Source organism: Pan troglodytes, chromosome 16, assembly GCF_028858775.2.
Source record: "Pan troglodytes isolate AG18354 chromosome 16, NHGRI_mPanTro3-v2.0_pri, whole genome shotgun sequence".
In the NCBI taxonomy this organism is placed as follows: Eukaryota; Metazoa; Chordata; class Mammalia; order Primates; family Hominidae; genus Pan; species Pan troglodytes.
Genome location: NC_072414.2, coordinates 31,674,321 through 31,693,514, shown reverse-complemented (window position 1 = coordinate 31,693,514; position 19,194 = coordinate 31,674,321). Strand labels below are relative to the sequence as shown.

Genomic DNA, 19,194 nt, shown 5'->3' with positions numbered 1-19,194 from the left:
ATTCCTTTGGTTACTTCCACTTTCTACTCACTTTTCTTTCATTTGGTAATTTTCTGGGATGGGGTCACTGAGGAAATATTTCTTTTAATATTATTATATCTCTATGATTTAAGCTAAATCTCGATCATGATCATGAGAGAGGGGAGGGAAGAAAGCAGATATGGCACTCACGAGTCCTTTGAGAGCCTTATTTTTCTTTATTCCTGTGGCACTAGGTATTAGCAGTGGCAGCCATTGTCCCGTACTCCACCACATTCTTTTATCTCCTTTAATTTAACATCAAGCCGTGAAGCTCATTATGTTGACTTCTCTCCTATGAGAGTTTTGAAATGAATGTGTTTCTTCTCTCAGTAGTTCCCTCAAATACTCTTTTACAAAGCAGGTGCGGTGGCTCATGCCTATAATCCCAGCATTTTGGGAGGCCAAATTGGGTGGATCACTTGAGGTCAGGAGTTCAAGACCAGCCTGGCCAACATGCAACATGATGAAACCCTGTCTCTACTAAAAATACAAAAATTAGCTGGGTGTGGTGGTGCATGCTTGTAATCCCAGCTACTCGAGAGGCTGAGACAGGAGAATCGCTTGAACCCAGGAGGTGGAGGTTGCAGTGAGCTGAGTTAGTGCCGCTGCACTCCAGCCTGAGCAACACAATGAGATTCTCTGTCAAAAAAAAAAAAAAAAAATCTGGTAGAAGGTATGGCATATCAGAAAAGTAAATTTCTCCCTCAACCCTATATTTTAGTACTTCATGGAATCTGGTTTGGTTTGGGTGGTAGACTGAGGAGAAAATGTCTGATTGCATAAGAGAGTAATAACCTTGTAGCAGCTTTGTAAAACTTTTCACCAAATCATTTTCTCTACAGTTGTAGATGGCCGTGATCTTCGTGGACCATCCAAAGATTTAAATATCAGTAGCCTATAGGTAATCCTTCTGATTTATAGTAAGCACTTTCTCTAAGCTGTCAGTTGAAGGTTGGGGATCTAGCTTCATGCCAGTTGAAGCAACCTCAGGGGAAAGGAGCAGTGTGAAGGTGTTCCAAGGAAACAGTTTTGTGACTGGTTGTATTTCTGACAGACAGGAACAGCTGCTTCTGACCCTTTAAACAGCAGTAGTGGTGCTGTTGTTCTCACTATTGATTTGAAATTCTGCAGTGGGATTAGAATTCTTGGAAAACAGAGATAATTGGAATCTTTGTCTTCACCCAAATGTGTCCCAGGACTTTGTATTTTATTTTATTTTGAGACGGAATCTCGCTCTGTCACCAGGCTGGAGTTCAGTGGCGCGATCTCAGCTGACTGCAAGCTCCGCCTCCTGGGTTCAAGTGATTCTCCTGCCTCAGCCTCCCAAGTAGCTGGGACTATAGGCATGTGCCACCACGCCCAGCTAATTTTTGTATTTTTAGTAGAGATGGGGTTTCACCATGTTGGTCAGGATGGTTTCTATCTCCTGACCTCGTGATCCGCCTGCCTTTGCCTCCCAAAGTGCTGGGATTACAGGCGTGAGCCACTGCATCCGGCCGTATCCCAGGACTTTGACATGAGTTAGGCTAGTTTATTTATGTTACTGAATTCTATTTTTCAAAAAGGAGGAACCCTAGATGGGATAATAAAATGTTTCACAGATACTCTATTCTCTTCATGTTTCAGTTGATTTTTGTTGTTCTTGTTAGATTTCAAGGGTAGCCGAAATCTCAGAGCTGAACTGTGGTCTTAAACATAGAAAATGTTTCATGGCTGTCAAATGAAGTGAAGTCTGTGAAGTCCGAGGCACTGATATAGCCATCCAAAAGGTGTACTTTTGGCAAAAATATAACATGGGAATGACCTGGTGACCTTTGTTTCCTTCTCTTCTTAAAAGAGACAGAGAATTCAGAGATTTGTTTGGCTATTAGGACTTCAAATAAAAAGTATGAATATGGGCTGGGCGCGGTGGCTTATGCCTGTAATCCCAGCACTTTGGGAGGCCGAGGCGTGTGGATCACGAGGTCAGGAGATCGAGACCATCCTGGCTAACACGGTGAAACCCTGTCTCTACTAAAAAATACAAAAAATTAGCTGGGCGTGGTGGCGGGCGCCTGTATTCCCAGCTACTTGGGAGGCTGAGGCAGGAGAATGACGTGAACTCGGGAGGCAGAGCTTGCAGTGAGCCGAGATCGTGCCATGCACTCCAGCCTGGGCGACAGAGTGAGACTCCGTCTCAAAAAAAAAAAAAAAAAAGAAGTATGAATATGGTCCCATTTTCTTATCATCAACAAAATCACATTTTCAGAGTTCACATTTATGGTTCAGATAAGATATTTTAAAAATAATGAAAGGAAAAACCAGTACCTTACATTTTTGTTACATACTGAGATTATGTGTTTTTATGTGAAATAACATATATTTGGAAAGAAAAGGGAAAACAACATTTTGGGACTCACATTGGATGTAAAAACAAAAATGTAATGTAGTTGTTAAAAAGAAATAATTTATGCTTCTTGCATGCAAAAAAAAAAAGAATATCTTTTGAGCTTTTGTTCAATTTCCCTTTGGCATTTCTTCATTTCTAACTAAAACCAGCATTACACATTGAATTTTCAAAGCAGAAATGCTAACATGGCAAAGTATTTTAGGGATATTATTTTTGGATTGGACTACTTTTTGTATAAATACACTGTATCTTGAATAAACCCTGTGTATCTATGTAGTTGATGAATGAGTTCCAATCAGTTGCTAATCCACAAATATTCATAGTTCATATTCACTTTAACTCTTCTGCAAACCATTAACTCACCAGTAATTTTTCTCCATACTCCTTAAGAAAGAATTTCTTTTAAGTGGAATATAAATTTCTGTTTTTGAACAATTGATTCAACACATATTGAGTGCTCCTGGATGTAAGGAATTGTACAGAACTTAAAGATGAATCAGGCAAATAAAATACTTTGGAATAAAAAAGTCTCACTTCAGGCTGGGCATGGTGGCTCACGCCTGTAATCCCAGCACTTTGGGAGGCCAAGGCAGACAGATCACAAGGTCAGAAGATCCAGACCATCCTGGCTAACATGGTGAAATCCCATCTCTACTAAAAATACCAAAAAATTAGCCAGGTGTGGTGGTGGGCACCTGTAGTCCCAGCTACTCGGGAGGCTGAGGCAGGAGAATGGCGTGAACCCGGGAGGCAGAGCTTGCAGTGAGCCGAGATCGCACCACTGCATTCCAGCCTGGAGGACAGAGCAGGACTCTGTCTCAAAAAAAAAAAAAAAACAAAAAACACAGTCTCACCTCAAATTTGACTCTTGCATTTACTAGTTCTGTGGACTTGGGCACTAATTAGAAGCTCTCCAAACCTCGTTTTCCTTATTTATAAAATAATAGTAATATTCTTTAGGGTTCTTTAGGTAATGAGTAGCTGAGTTAATATACATAAAGTGTTTAGCACAGTGACACAGATCTCAGCCAATTATATTATTATAAGTGATATAAAGAACTTATTTCCTTATGGGAGGTATTGAGTGTACCTAGAAAACTGTGGACAAGACAGCACAGGCAAGTGCCATAGAAAGCTTTTTTTTTTTTCTTCAAGAGACAAGGTCTTGCTTGTCACCCAGGCTGGAAGTACAGTGGTGCAATCATGGCTTGCTGCAGCCTTCACCTCCTGGGCCCAAGTGATCCTCCAACCTCACCCTCCCCACAAGCTGGGACTACAGGTGCATGCCATCACACCAGCTAATTTTTTTATTTTTTGTAGAGATGTGGTCTCACTGTGTCGCCTAGGCTGGTTTTGAACTCCTGGCCTCAAGAGATCCACCTGCCTCAACCTCCCAAAGTGCTGGGATTACAGGCGTGAGCCACCGTGCCCAGATTCATAGAAGGCTCTAAGTAAAGTGCTGTGGTGGTTTAGAGCAGAGAGAGAGAGAGCACATCCAAGGAATATCCAGAAAGTCTATTTCCATAAGTGAGGGGCAGGAGAAGGAAGAGGAACTAGGGAAGGAGGCAGAGGGATCAGAGACACAGAAGAAAACCACCATTATGTATCACGAGGCTGAAAACTGGTGGCCTACAGCAGTGGTCCCCAAGTATTTTGGCATCAGGGACTGGGTTTGTGGAAGACAATTCTTCCACGGGCCCAGGGAGGGGGATGGTTTTGGGATGATTCAAACATGTTACATTTATTGTGTACTTTATTTCTATTATTATTACATTGTAACAAAATAATTATACAACTCACCATAATGTAGACTCAGTGGGAGCTCTGAGCTTGTTTTCCTGCCACTAGATGGTTCCATCCGGGGGTAATGGGAGACAGTGACAGATCACCAGGTATTAGATTCTCATAAGGAATATGCAACCTAGATCCCTTGCATGTGCAGTTCATGATAGGGTTCACACTACTGTGAGAATCTAATGCTGCTGCTGATCTAACAGGAGGAGGCAGAGCTCAGGCGGTAACATGAGTGATGGGGAGCAGCTGCAAATACAGTTGAACTTGGGCCTGCCACTCACCTCCTGCTCTGGGGCCCGGTTCCTAACAAGCCATCTACCAGAACCGTCCATGGCCTGGGGGTCAGGAACCCCTGACCTACAGGACAAATTAAGCTCCCAGATGGGTCTGCTTTTGCTTACAAAGGGTTTAAAGATTTTTTTTTAGCCAACATTTAAAAATTAGGTAAATTCCTATAAAAATCCAAATTTCTAGTTCTCTCTTGAAAAATTCAAATTAGAAAATATGTCAGCATTAGACCTAACTTCTTGCTTGACAATTACCGAATTGAGCTGAATAGCAACTGCTCTTTCTGTGGGGCACAGATTCTCCGGTTTGCTGCAGTATCCACCACTCTATATTGTATGGCAGGCCCTAAGGCCCACTTCATGCATTTATGTTACTTGTCCAGCCTTTGCAGAGATCGTCAATACATTTTTGAATGCCTGCTTATTTCATAGGAGACACTGTAGTGGCTGATGTAGTGTCCAGACTAGTATGAAGCTTGATCTCTGACCTCAAGGTAGCTTGTAGGATACCAGAGGATATGATGTAAACAATAGAACAAGTTGTGGAGTGGCTGTGCAATGAAACGAACCACCACCAGATGGGCACTGATCGGATGAAAAGTACGGAAAGTGTATGCTGCGGGAACACAGAGAAAGGAAAGGTTATTTGATGAAGGCATGATATTTTAAAAATTCCTTTGAAGATTTATCTTTGTTGGTCAAGAAAACAGTTTTCTGAACAAGTTGAAACATAGACTTTCTGACTTATCTGTGTATGGTAACTATAAGGTAGTAAGTTGGTATGCATATAGATTTAAGATGATAAATGTGGTTGAGTCAATGTGGTTAAGTCAGAATAGTTTGAGGAACTCTAGGAATGTGGCTCAGAGATTAAGGAGGTGTTGGTCTTTGTGAAAAGGGCAGATAAGAAGTCTTCTTTTCCTTATGGGCTCACTGATCGTGATGTTCTCATATAGATGCTCTGGCCCAGCACTTAACTTTATGGCAATGTTTTAAAAGCAGCATTTGGCTTTTACGTATCTGATTTCCTTAGCTAAAACAAAGCTTGTGGTCACAGTCAAAAGTAAGAATGGCATATTACTGCTCTTTCTGTAGTGTGAATAATATGTGGTTGCAGTTTTTACATCTGCTTTTTATTTTCATTTTGTCTTAGCAAGAGAACTAATTGAAGCAATTTTTTCTTAAGATCTGTGGTTTAACTGTGCATACTTTTCTTTATCCATCTCCTAACCCTCAACAAATCAGTTCGTTCTTTCCACGTATTGTAAATCCCACCATAAAACTGAGTGATGTTCTATAATTTAGTTACCATACTTCTTATTCGTAGAAGTATCAGATTCCAGTTCTCTCCAGAAATATCTAAGGTATAGGAGTTATGTAAGCATTCAGTTTCTTAAATCCTTAGCAACCGGATTCAATAGTAAATTCTATTCCATTTGGCTCTTATATACAAGTATATTTTATTCATCTCTTATGAAGTCAGTTTTACTAGATCTAGAATTCCAGTTCACCGTTAGATTTTTTTTCTGGTTGGGGAGGGCCTCAGAAATGGCTCTCCTTGACAGGAGGCATTGCTGTGTTCTTAAACTAACTAGTTTAATTGAATATAAAGGTCCTCCTTAATTTGATTTATTTTCTTATTCTTGAAATATTGATTCAATTGTACACAATTTGATAAGCTTGAGAAAAAATTAGCAAACATTTGATTGAGGAAAATTGTAGTTTATATTGATCTCCTTTCTTGCCAAGATCATGCTATTATTGCTGACAGCAACAATTAATTTTTTTTGATGTCTTCCTGTCTCAATATTAGCTAAAATTGAGGAAATACAGACCATTGTTTGACATGTAATTCTGAAAGATGTTTTATTATTGGGTCCAGGGATTTGTATAGTTCCAGTAAGGGCCATGGACTCTACTTGACCCCAAATGTACTTAGGTGTGTGTTGGTTGAGGGCAGGAATTTAGGATTTTTTAAATGTATGCTAGTCACAGGCACAGAAATCTTATTGACCATCTGCTCATTTCCAAAACCCATAGAAGCCACAGGAGCATGCATTTCTGGGTTTGAGGAACAAACAAGAAGTTACTTCAGAGCTCTTTACCTCCAGTGCCAATCTGTTAGATCTCCAGTTAAATCTGGGAAACTGCCCTTGCCACCTCCATTTTACAGATTACTGTGAAGTTTATATTTCTTTGCTTTCCTCTGTTAAGCTTCTGATGTAGTCAAGGTTTCCTTCATTTTATGGCATTATTCCAAGGTGATAAAAACAATCTGCCTGAAGTATCTTTTTCCCTGCTTTTGGTACTGCCAGACACACGATCCATCTAATGACAAGAAATAGCAGGAACCTACAGAAATGTATAGCATTATCTCGAAAACATAGGACAAGCTGTCTTTATTTAGGCAGGTTTGTATTTTCCCAATCCTAACGCGTGCCTTATTTGCATATCAGATAACTTACGAAGCTGCGGGTAATTTCCTGTTTTTGATTTTTGAAAAATGAGTTTATTTTGCTTCAAAGATCCCCTTTGGCCTAGTCAACACCACAGATAATTTTTCTAAGGATAAACTCAGAATCTCTTGGCAACCAATTAGTCAAATCAACAAGTATCTATTGATCTTGGCCTCAGGGACAGTTCTCTTCTTGTGGCATATTGAGGAGAGCTTTTATTGAATTCTCCATGAAAGCATTCCTGTATGACCCAGAAACACAGAAATGATATGTTGGTCAGATAATCTGATTAAATATTTCTACTATGAGAAATCAAGATATTTCCTGATGATCACGAGGACAGATAGTACTGGTTGGCACTTTGTTGTGAAAAAAGAATCTTTCCTGGCACCACAGAGCTTTTTGCAGCTGGGCAATTTTCATCAGCCTCAGTGGCAACCTTTTCTTGCCCCCTCTTGGCCTCTGCTTTCATCGTACAATATTTTTCAAATATTTGAACTATATGGTTATGCCATCGGAGGCCATGACTGAAGAAAGCTGTTATATATCCTTTGGGTCTAACTGTAGAGAATTATAGACTCATAAGCTATTAGAAGGGGAAATAACTTTCTCAGAAGTAACTGAGACCCAGAAAGAGGAGGTGACTTCCTCAAAAGTGCGCAGCCGATTGTTCCAGCAGAACTGAAGCTAGAATCCACCCTTCGGGTGTATACCTCTTAGGTATGGAGAGTCACATTGTCAGAGCAGGACAAAAATGGCTTTGGCAGAAAAATTTATTAAAAATAAAAAATCAGTTGCTCACATCTGTAATCCCAGCACTTTGAGAGGCTGAGGCGGGAGGATCCCTTGAGCCCAGGAGTTCAAAATCAGCCTGGGCAACATAGTGAAACCCATTTCTTCTTCATACAAAAAAAATCAGCCAGGCGAGGTGGTGTGCACCTGTAGTCCCAGCCACTTGAACTTGAGAGGCTGAGGTGGGAGGATCGCTTGAGCCTGGGAGGTCGAGTCTGCAGTGAGATGTGGTTGTGCCACTGCACTCCAGCCTGGGTGGCAGAATAAGATTGTGTCTCAAAAAAAAAAAAAAAAAGGTTTGTCTGCTTATGAAATTGATAACATGTTTATTGTAGGAAATTCAGGAACTACAAAAAAATAAGAAAAATAAGATTAAATCATCAGGATTTTTGCCAAGTTAATTATTGTTAAATTTCCTTCCAGTCTATTTCTCTATACGCACACAGACTATATATATATACACACACATATATATGTACACACACATATATATGTATATAATTATTTATGTGTGTGTATATATATGTGTGTGTGTATATCTGTATCTATATGTCTCTATCTATCTATCTATCTATCTATCTATCTATCTGTCTATCTATGTTAGAGTTTTTGACAAGAAACAGAAGGAATACCTAGCTTGGATTTCGAAGATAATTATGTGAAGGGACTATTTATGTAGATTTCAAGGAGCTAACAGTGGATGTTGGGACACCGAGAGACTAGCCACCGTGGATGGGGGAAGAAAAGTGTGTGGGAGCTCAGCAAGAGCTGGAATTGTGGGAGAAGAACTGGCCATCTGAAGTTGTAATAATAGAGGACATGGGCAAAGGGTTAGCCAACCCCAGCCCCCTCAGCATGAGCGTTTGAGCGGTAGTTAGTTTCCTAACTCTGTTTCCTTGGCAATCTGAGAAAAGTTGGAATGCTGAATATGTTAGGAGGCGACTTTGCTTGTGCTTAAAATGATCCCTGGATTAAGAGAATTATAAAGACCTGATGGAGAAGCTGTATTTTGGCCACCTCTGACTGCAGTGATTCTTGAGGCTAGGCACGTTTCTTGCTGGGTCCCTGGACTCGGTGTGCCTATGGGGCCATTTCAAGAGACAATGGCTCCTGTAGGATATGAGGATTTTAAGACAGGCAGCTTATAGCTGTTTTGCTCTTTATACCTATATTGTTTTGGCATGGACTGTAGCAAACACTCCCATTGAAAAGGGATACCTGATACTGCCCTGCTGTGTTTCCTGTCTTATAACCTTCTGAGTAGGGTGGCTCTAAGTTTGTCCTCTGTTAGTCTTTGAGCATGAATATGCAGTTGAATCTAAGAAAACTCAGCACATCTCAGGGATACATCACTGCCCAAACTGTGATGCAAAAGCATTAGGGGAAGGGGAAAAAATACCCCAAGCTCTCTCTCCTTCTGTCCTGTACTCTCCCCTCACTTTGACTAAACCTAACCAGAAGATGGAGCTCAAGGAGAAACACTCTGATTGTCCCAGCTGTGGCAGGTGCTCACCATAGTTTATCATACGTCTATTGATGGACACCTGGGCTGTTTTCAGTTTTTAGCTGCCATGAACATTTGTGTACAAGGCTTTAGTTATATATTTTAATTTCTTTTTGATAAATTCATAGGAGTTGAATTTTTGGATCACATGATCGACAAACATTTAACTTTTTAAGAAATGGCCTGTTTTGGCGTGGTGGCTCACACCTGTAATCCCAGCACTTTGGAGGCCAAGGTGGGTGGATCACAAGGTCAAGAGATTGAGACCATCCTGGCCAACATGGTGAAACCCCGTCTCTACTAAAAATACAAAAATTAGCCAGGCATGGTGGTGCATGCCTGTAATCTCAGCTACTCAGGAGGCTGAGGCAGGAGAATCGCTTGAACCCGGGAGGCAGAGGTTGCCGTGAGCCAGGATTGCGCCACTGCACTCCAGCCTGGCAACAGAGCGAGACTCCGTCTCAAAAAAAAAAAAAAAAAAAAAAAAAAGAAAAAAAGACATGGCCTGTTTTTCAAAGTGGTTGTACCATTGTATAGTCCTGCAAACAATGTAAGAGAGTCCCTGTTGTTTCACACATTTCCAACATTTGGTGTTCACAGTTTTTTTCATCTGGGCCATGCTAGTGGCTGTGTAGTAGTGTCTCGTTGTGGTTTAATTGCATTTCCCCAGTGACTAATGATGTTGAGGAGGTTTTCATGTTCTTATTTGTCATGCACATAGCTTTTATGAAGTATCTGTGCAAGTCTTTATAGAATTTGATTGTCATTTGATTAATTATTATTGTCTATTTGATTATTTTTATTATCGAGTTGTAGGAGTTCCTTACATATTCTGGATACAAGTCCTCTGTCAGATTTGTGTGTTATGATCATTTTCTCTCAGTCGGTGGTTTGTTCATTTTCACAGTGGTGGTTTTGATTAAGCAACATTTAAAAATGTTGTTAAGTGCAACTTATAATTTTTTTCTTTCTGTGCCTTCTCTTTGCTTGCCCCAAGATTTAGAAAAAATCATAGTTGTAGATTATTAAAATAATTTCAATTTAAAAATGAAATCCGGGGTGTTTTGCAGATTACCATGTGTCCTACTTCATAGCTGGTGTATCTTCATGAAAGTTTATAAAATGCTGACTGCTTAGCATTGCAAAGAGACCTTGATACCATTTTTTCCAAACTTCCCCCTAACATTAGATTTCCTTTAAAAAATATTTCTGATAATAATTCAGCCTCTAGATGTGTATTAGTCTGTTCTTTCACTGCTATAAAGAAATACCTGAGAATGGGTAATTTATAAAGAAAAGAGGTTTAATTGGCTCGCGGTTCTGCAGGCTGTACAGGAGGCACAGCAGCTTCTGCTTTTGGGGAGGCCTCAGGAAACTTACAATCATGGCAGAAGGTGAAGGGGAAGCAGGCACTTCTTACATGGCCAGAGCAAGAGGAAGAGAGAGAGAAGAGGGAGGTGCTACACACTTGTAAACAACCAGACCTCATGGTAACTCATTCACTCACAATCATGAGAACAGCACTGAGGGTATGGTGCTAACCCATTCATGAGAACTCCACCCCCATGACCCAATCACCTCCCACAAGGCACCACCTCCAACACTGGGGGTTACAATTCGACATGAGATTTGGTAGGGACAGAGATCCAAACGATATCAGGATGCTTCTAGAGATTGAAAGCGACCAGAAGTGAGAAATGAAGCCAAATATAAAATAATCACTTCTTGAAATTGACTCTTAATAATTTGCTTGGTAGAACTGTATACAATAAGAATTTTACTGAAATTCATTGCTAGTTTGATGAAAGTTTCGAAAACCCAAATTACAGTCTATTGGCCAGTGCTTACACAGCTTCAGGATTATAGTTTGCATTGGGATACAGAGAATACGGTCAGCCATGTCACTGTCTAGGTGGTGACAGTGTGGTAAGTGCAATAAAGGAGCATGTGGCGTGGCTGAGAGAATAATTTGTCCTTTGTGGGTATGTCAGGGAATATTATGGAAATATGCTTGAGCTGGGCCCAAAATGGGTAGGAGTCTCAGGAGTTGGAGGGTTGGAATTGGGGGAACTGGTAGTAGTGAATATTGCTGCACATTTGAGTCTGAGTCTCAAGCAGTGGGAAATGAGATGAAGAGATTGGCAGGGCCTAAAGCATGAATACTTTGCACCTTGTTCTGTGTCTTCCCTGCAAAGAATGGAATCAACAGGGTGACTGGTAGCATCAAGACCAGCCAGGAGGCTCTGGCAGCAACCTAAGTCAGTAGTTCTTGAATTCTCAAGTAGGTCTGCTTCAGTTTATTAGTCCTTAGTCCTTTTTTTTTTTTTTTTGAGACAGAGTCTCATTCTGTTGCCCAGTCTGCAGTGCAGTGGTGCGATCACAGCTCACTGCAGCCTCGACCTCCCAGGTTCAAGTGATCCTCCCACCTCAGCCTCCCAAGTGGCTGAGACTGTAGGTGTTACCGTGCCTGGCTACTTTTTTTTTAATTTTTTATTTTGTAGATATGGGGTCTTGCTGTGTTGCCCAGGCTGGTCTCTAACTTCTGGGCTCAAGGGATCCTCCTGACTTGACCTCCTGGAGTGTTGGAGTTACAGGTGTGAGCCACCAGGCCTGTCCTGTCCTTCCCTTTTGAATCAGAACCTCCTGGGTAGAGGCTGGAAGTTTAATCTTAGATACAGGACCAAATTCCTATCAAGAAATGCCCATTTTTATCACTCAGAAATAACATTAACTTTGGGAAAATATGGTTCTGTCAATATAAATATTGCAGATAATAATGAAGTACTTTCATTATGTAATACGTAGTCTTTTCAAAGGACATATTCAGCTCGCATTTGTTTGGCATTAAGATTTGTTGCTTGCCTACTACATACTGTGATGACTTTTAGCCTAGATCTATTATTACTGTTACTGTTTTACAGATGATGAAACTGAAGCTCAGAGAGGTTAATTCATTTCCCTCAGGTCAGTCTAGTCAGGAACCAGGCAGGGCGAAGATTCAAAACTCCTGACCTTGCCAAATCCAGTTTTCTTCCCATTATTACACAGCTGCTTCTAATAATATGGATGGGCAGGGTTTTTTCCTTCTTATTTATACATGATAAACTTGAAGTCCAAAGAAAAGTCCAAGGTCTCAAGCTCTTAAGTATCAGAGCAGGGACCAGAACCCAGGTTCCTGTTTCCTGGCTCCAGTTCTTTTCACTGTCTCCTTCTGCTTCCCAAATGATTACAGAAGTTGGGTTCCTTTCCTACTTGTTATATGTACAGTTGGACCTTTACCTCCTAAAATGGGAAGACTTTAAAGCGTTATACATATTGTTTTGAAGGGAAGAAATAATTGTTTGAGAAGCAAAGCTAACCCTCAAGGCTCAGTTGCTTTGAGGTGGTATGTGACAGCACATTTCCAGCCTGTGAATGATGTTTTTTTTTTTTTTAATTAGAAACCTGACCGTGATGGTGAAAGAAATATGGAAGTAACTCCAGGAGAAAAGATACTTAGGAACACCAAAGAGCAACGTGATCTGCATAATCGGCTGAGAGAGATTGATGAAAAGCTGAAAATGATGAAGGAAAATGTGGTAAGTCTTTCTTTTTATTTTAATTAATTTTTTTTAAGAAAAAAACAGAGGCAGGGTCTCACTATGTTGCCCAGGCTGGTCTCGAACTTCTGGGCTCAAGTGACCTGCCCACCTCAGCCTCCCAAAGTGCTAGGATTACAGGTGTGGGCCACCACACCCGACCATCTCTCTTATTTAAAGTTTAATTGTAACCAACACTTGTACCAAAAAAGGTTTCAGTCTCTTTTGACTGTTTTATGACTGTTCTCATGTGTTAAATCAGCCATGTGAATTTGTCAGTAACAATGTGAATAAAAGCTAAAAATATAATTCGTAGGACTTTGATATTATTCTTAATTTAAGCAATTTATATAATATAAAACATTAAATAACATATAAAACATATTCTGACTTCAGATAGTGTGTAAGATACTATGTGAAGTCAGAATAATAATCCATAATCCTAATATTCTGACAGTGACACAAATATTTGTTTTTCGTGGAAAAATTTGGTAGTTCTCCCTAAAATTATCCCTATGTTTTGAACTTATAGCTTAAATTCTCTTACTTTTTGTTTGTAATTACTAATATATTATTAGTAACTAATTAATTTTAATGCATTCCAAATCTTTCTTGGCCTACTTCATGTTTTTCTTGCTCATCATAAAGACATGTCATTCCTGATGAGTGAAAACTCTTAAAGCAACTAAATTGTGAGCTGGTTGATGCTCTGAACCTCTTAGAATTGCTCTGTCATACTATGATTTTCCAACTACCCATAGAATGTTTTCAGCTGGATACCTGGATTTTACCTAAAATTAAACATGTCAAGGCTGAGCTTGTGATTGTGGTCTTGCGGTAATTACCTGCAGTAACCCCTTTTGGTCTCCTACTAACTTCTGTCATCTTGGGTGATCTTCAAGCCTCTTTGAGTTTTAACCAATGTGACTAGTTTGTTGCCATATTCTTCCTGAGTTTCTTATGACTCAAAATCTTTTTTTTTGGTCGCTACTTTTATCACCCTTCTCTCAGTGTTGTCACCTCATGCCTTAGCCACTTATAACCTGGTTTTTGCAGGATTTCTTGTTTCCAGTCACTCCCTTCTCTCATTATTCCACTTAATATGCTGCACCGTGGAGTGAACATCAGGTGAGTGATTTTAAAATGTGATGCCCTTCAGAGCCCCTGAGAGTGTGCCACAATCCCGTCTTCACACCTTGTAATCAAGCCCAGCTGAACTGCCCTCACTGCCTGCAGGCTCACAGATAGCAGCACTGACACAGAGCCTACAGGAGCTCAGGGCCACCTAATGAGAGTTAGCCAGCAGATCTAAAGGGAATGAATACATCGTGCTTCTTTTATAGCTCATTTTTATTTGCTTTGCATGAGAAATCTCTTGGGCGTTATATTTCAGGGAGACCTCTATTTCCATTTTCAGAGAGATTTCTCTGATTCTGTTGATGGGATGAAGTAGAAGAAGTAGGAATGGGCCGGGTGTGGTGGCTCATGCCTGTAATCCTAGCACTTTGGGAGGCCGAGGCGGGCAGATTGCCTGAGCTCAGGAGTTGGTGACCAGCCTGGGTAACAAGGTGAAACTCCGTCTCCATTAAAATACAAAAAAAATTAGCCAGGGGGTTGTGTGCACCCGTAGTCCCAGCTACTTGGGAGGCTGAGGCAGGAGAACTGCTTGAACCCAGGAGGCAGAGGTTGCAGTGAGCCGAGATTGCGCCACTGCACACTCCAGCCTGGGTGACAGAATGAGACTCCGTCTCAAAAAAAAAAAAAAAAAAAAAAAAAAAAAAAAAAGAAGTAGGAATGGTAGGGAAGTGTAAGGGGGCTCTTGGCCAGTCATTGTAGTGGTAATGATGGTACATCGTGAATTCGATGTGATAAATGAAATGTTTTGGTTTGATTGGTTTTGAAAACTGTTGGTACTTCCTCTCACTCCATATCTGCCAATCCAAGGCGGGCTAAGCCTGTCACTCCCCATGATCCATTCTCCTGATTTCTGATTGCTGTGGTTTGGATGTTTGTGTCCCCTCAGAATCCCTGTTGAAACCCTAGTCCCCAAGGTGATGGGATTAGGAGGTGGGGAATTTGGGCAAGTGATTAGGTCATGTCAGTGAAGCCCTCGTGAGTGAAATTAGTGACTTTATAAAAGAGGCCCAAGGGGACTCATTTGCCCCTTTTACCATGTGAGGACGTAGTGAGAAGTCACCCCTATCAAGAAGGACATGGGCCCTTACTAGGCACCAAACCTGCCAGCTCTTCGATCTTGGACTTCCCAGCTTCTAGAACTGTGAGAAATAAATTTATGTTGTTTATAAACCACCCAAAATACCATTATTTTGTTGCCCAGACAGACTAAGACATTGGCCATTTATCACATATCTTGAACATGTAGCTGTTATTTTCTACCACATCTCTACCATTATTTAATTTTTGGCTCAAAACCAGGGTCCTTTAAGAAATCGTATGTCATTCCAGTGCCTTATGGAATTTGGCTACACTTAAAGGGATATGATAAATGTCAAGAGTTGGTTGTTATCCAAGTGGAAAAGAATAATTCATGAGTAGATAAGAGCAATTATTGAATACCAACTATGAGCCAGGCACTGTCCCAAGTATTTTACAGATACTAAAGTATTTAATCATCGCAACTGCTCCATGAGATAAATACCACAGTCCTCATTTTATAGATGAAGAAATGGAGCGAAAGAGAGGTTGACTAATTCCTTGAGGTTATACAGCTAGTAAGTGGAGGAGGTAGGATTCAAATGGTTAGCATTTAACAACTATGCTATTACTGCCTTTCTGAGACTTGCTTTTCTTTTCATGATTAATGTCTTTTTTTGTGAATTAAAGTGTGATAAACTTGTTATAATCAGTAATCATGAGCAAAATGTTTGGGTTCCCCTATACAAATTTAATTTTCATAGTTTTGTGTTTTATAGTCAACACTTTCAGAGGCTGTTGTCTGCATGATAAAGGCCCATGAATGTTGATCTGTACTGTTTTATGTTTTTTTTTTTTTTTTTCCTGAGACAGAGTATCACTTCCGTCGCCCAAGTTGGGGTGCAGGTAGTCCTCCCACCTCAGCCTCCTGAGTAGTTAGGACTACAGGTGTGCGCCACCATGACCAGCTAATTTTTTTATATTTAGGAGAGACAGGGGTTTGCCTTGTTTCCCAGGCTTGTCTCTAACTCCTGGGCTCAAGCAATCTGCCTACCTTGGCCTCCTGGAGTGCTGGGATTACAGGCGTGAGCCACCATGCCTGGCCCTGTTTTCATTGCTTAGTGTTTCATAACTGTAGATTCATAACTGATTTCATAATTGTGGATTCATTTTGTGTACCACATGACCTGTTGAGCGGAAGATACTGTGTGTTTCAAACTCTGAAAACGCACCGTACCTCATAGATGGCTAGATATTATTTCAGCTGGGAATCTGGAGACCTGAGTCCTTGTTTCAGTTTTGTTAATAGCCTGCTCTGTGACCTTGAATAAATTACATAGTTTCTTAGAGCAGGGGTCCCCCACCCCTGGGCCAAGGACCAGGTACTGGGCCGCTCAGCAGGTGGTGAGCAGCAGGTGAGGGTGGCTTCGTTTGTATTTGCAGCTACTCCCCATCTCTTGCTTTACCTGAGCTCTGCCTCCTGTCAGATCAGTGGCATTAGATTCTCATAGGAGCACGAGTCCTGTTGTGAACTGCACATGCCAGAGGTCTAGTTTGCACGCTCCTTGTGAAAATCTAATGCCTGATGACCTAAGATGGGACAGTTTCATCCAAAAACCATACCCCTCCCCCACCCCCTCCCCCTATTGCCAAAAGGGTTGGGGACCACTGTCTGAGAGACTTCATTTCATTGCTTTAAAATCAAGAGAGTAGTGCAAGATGACCTCTGTTCTTTTGCCAGAGATTCTTGGCACACTTATTTTTGATAAGAAGTGATGTTATTTGTAATATATAGTATCTAAAACTAGTTTGTGTGTTTCCTAAATATTTGTTATTAATTGGATGAAATCTTCTATTGAAAGTTACTTTTGAAAGTTTAGTAACACTTTTTAGGAGAATGCGAGGTTGTCTTTTCTATATACAAAATTAGTCTACTGCCCTCCAACCAGAGAATGTGGTTTCTGAATGATAGGAAATGGCCAACTTTGCAGTTTTGCCTTATTCTGCCTCCTGCAATGGAACATCCTTTCAGGATTACTGGTGGAAGAGGTAATCTGTGGCCACTGAATTGGTGATCTAGGGATCAAACCCATATCCTGTTTTAGGGATGGGAGAAGAAAGAGTGAGCTAAGGGGCAGTATAGGAACCCTGGGGGTTACTGGAAACGCCTGCATCTAGGATTGATTTGTCAGTAAAGGCTGGAAAAGTAGCTTAATTCTGTGTTTCAGGGTTAGGCTGAGGCTGCTGATGCACATTTGTCTTGGTCAAGACTGGTTGAGGAAGTGGGATTTGATTTAGTCTGTAGGAGGTGGTAGTGTTGGTGTCAGTGGATTTAGCTATTAGGAGCTAGGGGAAGTAGACACAATGAAATGAGGTTGAAGCTCACACATTTAATGTGAAACTCAGTAGGCATATAGGGGCCTTGAAAAGCAGCTCTGAGAGTGGAGGAAGGATGAGCCTTGGGTGCTGGAAGTAGCATGTGTGAAGCACATCTGTAGGATTTCCTTAGTGTGAGTCAACAGTGTCATACAGCTGTTCTGGGACACATTAAGAAAGAAGTAAGCAAAATGGATCATATTTAGATATTAGAGTGACCAAGATGAGGAAGAGATGTAAAACCAGGTCATACAAAGGATTGTTAATGGGGCTACATGTATTTATTTAGCCCAGCAAAGAAGGGACTAGTGTGTTTTGTGTGTGTTGGTTGGGGTAGGAGGGAAGGGGAGTGGTTTGGTAGAAAAATCACAGACAGTAACTTCCCAAAGAGATTTAAAGGGCTAACATGTTAAATGTTAATTTGATTCTTTATAGTGGAGGAGGAAAATGCATGGTGATTGGGAAGCCAAAAAGAGACGTATTTCTGGTAAATATTGAGGAAGAAAGTTAGAATTATCTCATTGGAAATGGTCTGTCTGGGACTAAGTATTCAAAGTAGACTGGAGTGACACTGGCTGGGTAGAGAGAGTGTTGAAGTATCATGGGGTGCCTGGATGGTTTAGGTGAGTGTCTCAGGCACAAGCAGGCAGCCTGTAGATGGTGAGTAGGTGGAGGAGCTGTGCTTTGAGTTCTTTTCACATGTCAGGGAGTTTGTGCTGAGCCACCTGCTGCTTGCCTAGTTGGTTCCCATGGTATTAGGTGTCGTGGCTTTAGCCATGGATAAGAGTTTTTCCACCAGGTTAACTACTTGTATGGAGACAATTTGAGATGTTAGAATGAAGAGATAATGGGAGTATCTGCTTTCATAGAATAGGCACCATAAGACAGCCCCCACAGACAGTCTCTCCATCATTTCCCATACCAGTGATGTTTGTCTCTGGTACTTCAAACCAGACAAACAAGAGAGTAGTTTTCTGTTGGTTCGGGCGCTCTACAGGCTTCTCTGCCCATCCAGTCTTCTAACCCCACTCTGCTCTAAATCATTTCCCTGGTCCTATTATATAAGCTTTATATAGGGGGCTTGGTGGTTAAGGGCCAGACTGCTTGGGGTTTGAATCTCACTTAGTAGCTGTGTGACCTTGGCGGGTCCCCTGAGCCCAATGTGCTTCAGTTCACTAATATGTAGAATGGAGATAATTACAATTACTGTAACACTCACCTCACAGGGCTGTTATGAAGTTTAAATTAGTATATATAAGGTACTTAGAAGAGGGTCTGGACATTTTAAGTGCTATATACATTTTTATTATTAACATAATTAATATGGCATTTACATAAGCTTGTTTCCAGGATAAGGGGGGAAGGACATCGTATGGAGGGCAACATTGAAGATGGAGGGGTAAGCCTTGGAGAAGAACCAAGGTACCCTTTTCCTGACTTGGGGTGAAAGAAAGGAAGGGTGGGCCAAGAAAGGCAGGATGAGAGATGAAGAGAAGGTGGGCGAGGCCATGTTTGAATGTTCTCTACTTACTCTGTAAATTAGCGACCTCTCCATATGGTCAGAGTGGGAGGGTAGAGTGGGGATTGAAGAAGGGTAGGAAGGGACTGGAATAGAGCCAGTGAAGATGAGAAAAAAGCAATGGTAAACAATCAGGTAGCCCAGGGGAGGTTGGAATCCCTGCTGCGAAATGGAGCCAGTCAGGAAGGCTGAAAGGTTTCTCTGACAGCCCTCAGCAGTCCACCAAAGCTGGAGATGAGGGTTGATGAGTTGAGGCAAGGGTGAGGAGAGGTTGGGTGATTGCAGTGAAAGATCAAGGGGGCAGAGGAACTGGTGGCAGATACC

At 41.1% G+C, this 19,194-nt stretch overlaps 1 protein-coding gene across 15 annotated transcripts in view; it reads left to right on the top strand.

Annotated features, from left to right (window-relative positions):
- Positions 1-19,194, top strand: part of FSIP1 (fibrous sheath interacting protein 1) — a 188,108-nt gene that overhangs the window by 56,128 nt on the left and 112,786 nt on the right. For all 15 annotated transcript variants that reach the window (XM_063794718.1, XM_009428774.5, XM_063794720.1 and 12 more), the window contains one exon: positions 12,684-12,821. In XM_063794718.1, the coding sequence (XP_063650788.1) occupies positions 12,684-12,821 (138 nt within the window). The remainder of the gene's footprint in view (positions 1-12,683; positions 12,822-19,194) is intronic.